General features: G+C 36.9%; 1 protein-coding gene across 1 annotated transcript in view; it reads right to left on the bottom strand.

Annotated features, from left to right (window-relative positions):
- Positions 1-2,515, bottom strand: part of LOC106882118 (uncharacterized) — a 27,860-nt gene that overhangs the window by 19,641 nt on the left and 5,704 nt on the right. The window contains exons 5-7 of the mRNA XM_052976949.1: positions 2,193-2,277; positions 1,527-1,881; positions 950-1,048 (exon numbers count right to left, since the gene is read on the bottom strand). Coding sequence (XP_052832909.1) covers positions 950-1,048; positions 1,527-1,881; positions 2,193-2,277 — 539 coding nt within the window. The remainder of the gene's footprint in view (positions 1-949; positions 1,049-1,526; positions 1,882-2,192; positions 2,278-2,515) is intronic.

Here is a 2,515-nt window from a genome sequence, read left to right as displayed (position 1 = left end):
AAAATTGGTAAAAAAAAAAGCTTCCAACATGGCAGGTTACAACACTGAAATAACACAAATTTGCAAAAAGCATAAAATCATATCAAACAGAGACATATATATAAGTATAATAAATATAAATACATATATATATATATATATATAATAAATATAAATACATATATATATATATATAAATATAATAAATATAAATATATATATATAAATATAAATGTATATCACAAAGACACACACACACACACTTATACCTTCATAGGCAAAACAAACACGCAACATCTGAATGTGTGTGTGTGTGTGTGTGCACTTTGGATGGGTGATAAAGATTACGTAACATCTCACCAATGTACAAAAGGTGTAAAAATGCATCAAAACAATAGAGATTTGAAAGAATGACCTTCATTCCGTTTTCTGTCTATGCGTGTGTGTGTGTGTGTGTGTGTGTGTGTGTGTGCGTATTATTATGTTGTAAGAGTACACATTTAGACTTCTTAAACAAGAAGATTAATGACAGCTACAAATGGTCTTTGAGTCTCCTGGCTCTCCAATCAGAGAGACTGCCACGTTATTGGATCCACATTTACATAAGGTGAATACACACACACACACACACACACACACATATGCAGAAACTCAAAAACACATACACACACATGCTAATATTGACAGATACCTGTGTGTGTGTGCGTGTGTGTGCACGTGCATGCATGTGTGTGTGTATTGCTCTGTGCATGAACACAAAACAGAAATAAAAGGACTAGTTGGTGATTGCACACGCATAATATATGCGGATACAAAGTGATAAGCATATACATACACATGTACACATACATATAGACATACACACACACATGCACACACGTGCGCGTGTGTGTACATGTATACACAGAGAAAGGATGACAAAACCAGCAAAAGAAACTTTTGAAGAATTCGTCCAAAATGGTTTACTTACTCTGCTTCCCATCCCAGAATCGGAATGGCCACTGAATGGTCTGTTGAGAAAGTGTGGAGAATTAGGAACTGGTCGACCTTCAGAAACACATCTCATTCCCTGCAAAGAATTCATCAAAGAATATTCAAAAATTAACCAAAACATATGCACATGTGTTAATGATGACAAACTATCCAAGAGAATAATTAAGTTACTAAAATCTGGTGGCACAAGAGTAGATGGGAACCTTCAGGTCTTCTACAGACAACCATCTCTAGCAACTGTGGCAAACCAGTGGCTTAACCCTTTCAGCCTTTAAACCAGTCATATCCAGTGGCCCAAATATTCTGTTTTATGTTGAAACTGGCCTCACACACCTACTCAACTATGTCATGAGAAGATGATAAGCTAACAGCAGTGACTGGTAGGTTTCTATAATAAAAGACTGTGAGGGGTGGTGAGGGGATGTGAAAGTAAATGGTAAAAGTTGGGTCCTTGGTACATCATCCGACTCCTCACCCTTGCATTTTTGTAGCAGCAGAAGAAACATGGAATCAGAGAACTGAAGACAGCATGTCCCAGGGAGGAATCTACTTACCTCAGTCCAGATGAGAGCCCAGTCACGGTAATCGACAGAGAAATGGAGCGTCTCAGAGGTGGGGTGCACCAGTTTCAGTTCGTATCCATGACGACTGTCACGATCGATAAAGTTGACAGAGTAGCCAGCCAGGTTAACAACGACACAAGGCCGAAGATCCTGTTCTGATTTGTAACACATGAGACGTCCAGCGCTGATCACAACAAAACGCTTGCTCCATGTCAGCTTCTTCTTGAGGTACAACTCCCCTGAGATGACAATATCTTCGAGGCTCTTCACAGGTTGAACGAGTTCCAACTGAGAGGACGAATGAGTTTTGCGGCTGTGTTTACCTTTCTTTATTTTCTTCAGATTTCTAAAAGACAAGAAATGAAAGAGAGACAGAAAGAATAAGCAGAAAGAGACAAAGGGAAGCATAAAAAAAAAGGAAAGAAAAAAGACGCGTAAATACAAGAAATTAAAAATTAAAATTAAAACCATTTTCTTCGTTAAATCCTTCCTTCCTCAAAAACTGAGGAGGGGAGCCTGTAAATGTCATGGCCACTGTTATCCTTCTTTCTCTGTCTCAGACATTCTCTCAGTAAACAAACATCGACACACAATTGTAGAACTGGCAACGCTTCAACAAAAAAAACAGACTAAACCAGACCAGAACAAACAACTCACTTTGGAAGACGAATGCTTAACTTGCTCCGCACTTCTGAACTTCGATCATAGTCATTAGAACAGTTCGATGCCCTCTCTTCATCTGGAAACACAACAAAAGGGAACAGAAAACATAAATATCTTATCTCTTTTTTTTTTTCAAGAATCTAACACAAAGTTTGTTTCTGGCCAAAGCTACATTAAATTCCAAGAAAAAAAAAACAAAACAAAAAAGAAAAATAGGTTTTTGTTTCTTTAATGCAACATGTTTAAAGAAAAGCTGTCCCCTACAATACATGTATATATATATATATATATATATATATATATATATATATATATAT

The sequence above is a fragment of the Octopus bimaculoides genome, chromosome 26, assembly GCF_001194135.2.
Source record: "Octopus bimaculoides isolate UCB-OBI-ISO-001 chromosome 26, ASM119413v2, whole genome shotgun sequence".
In the NCBI taxonomy this organism is placed as follows: Eukaryota; Metazoa; Mollusca; class Cephalopoda; order Octopoda; family Octopodidae; genus Octopus; species Octopus bimaculoides.
The sequence above is the reverse complement of the archived record's forward strand: the minus strand, read 5'-3'. Positions and strand labels throughout refer to the sequence as shown.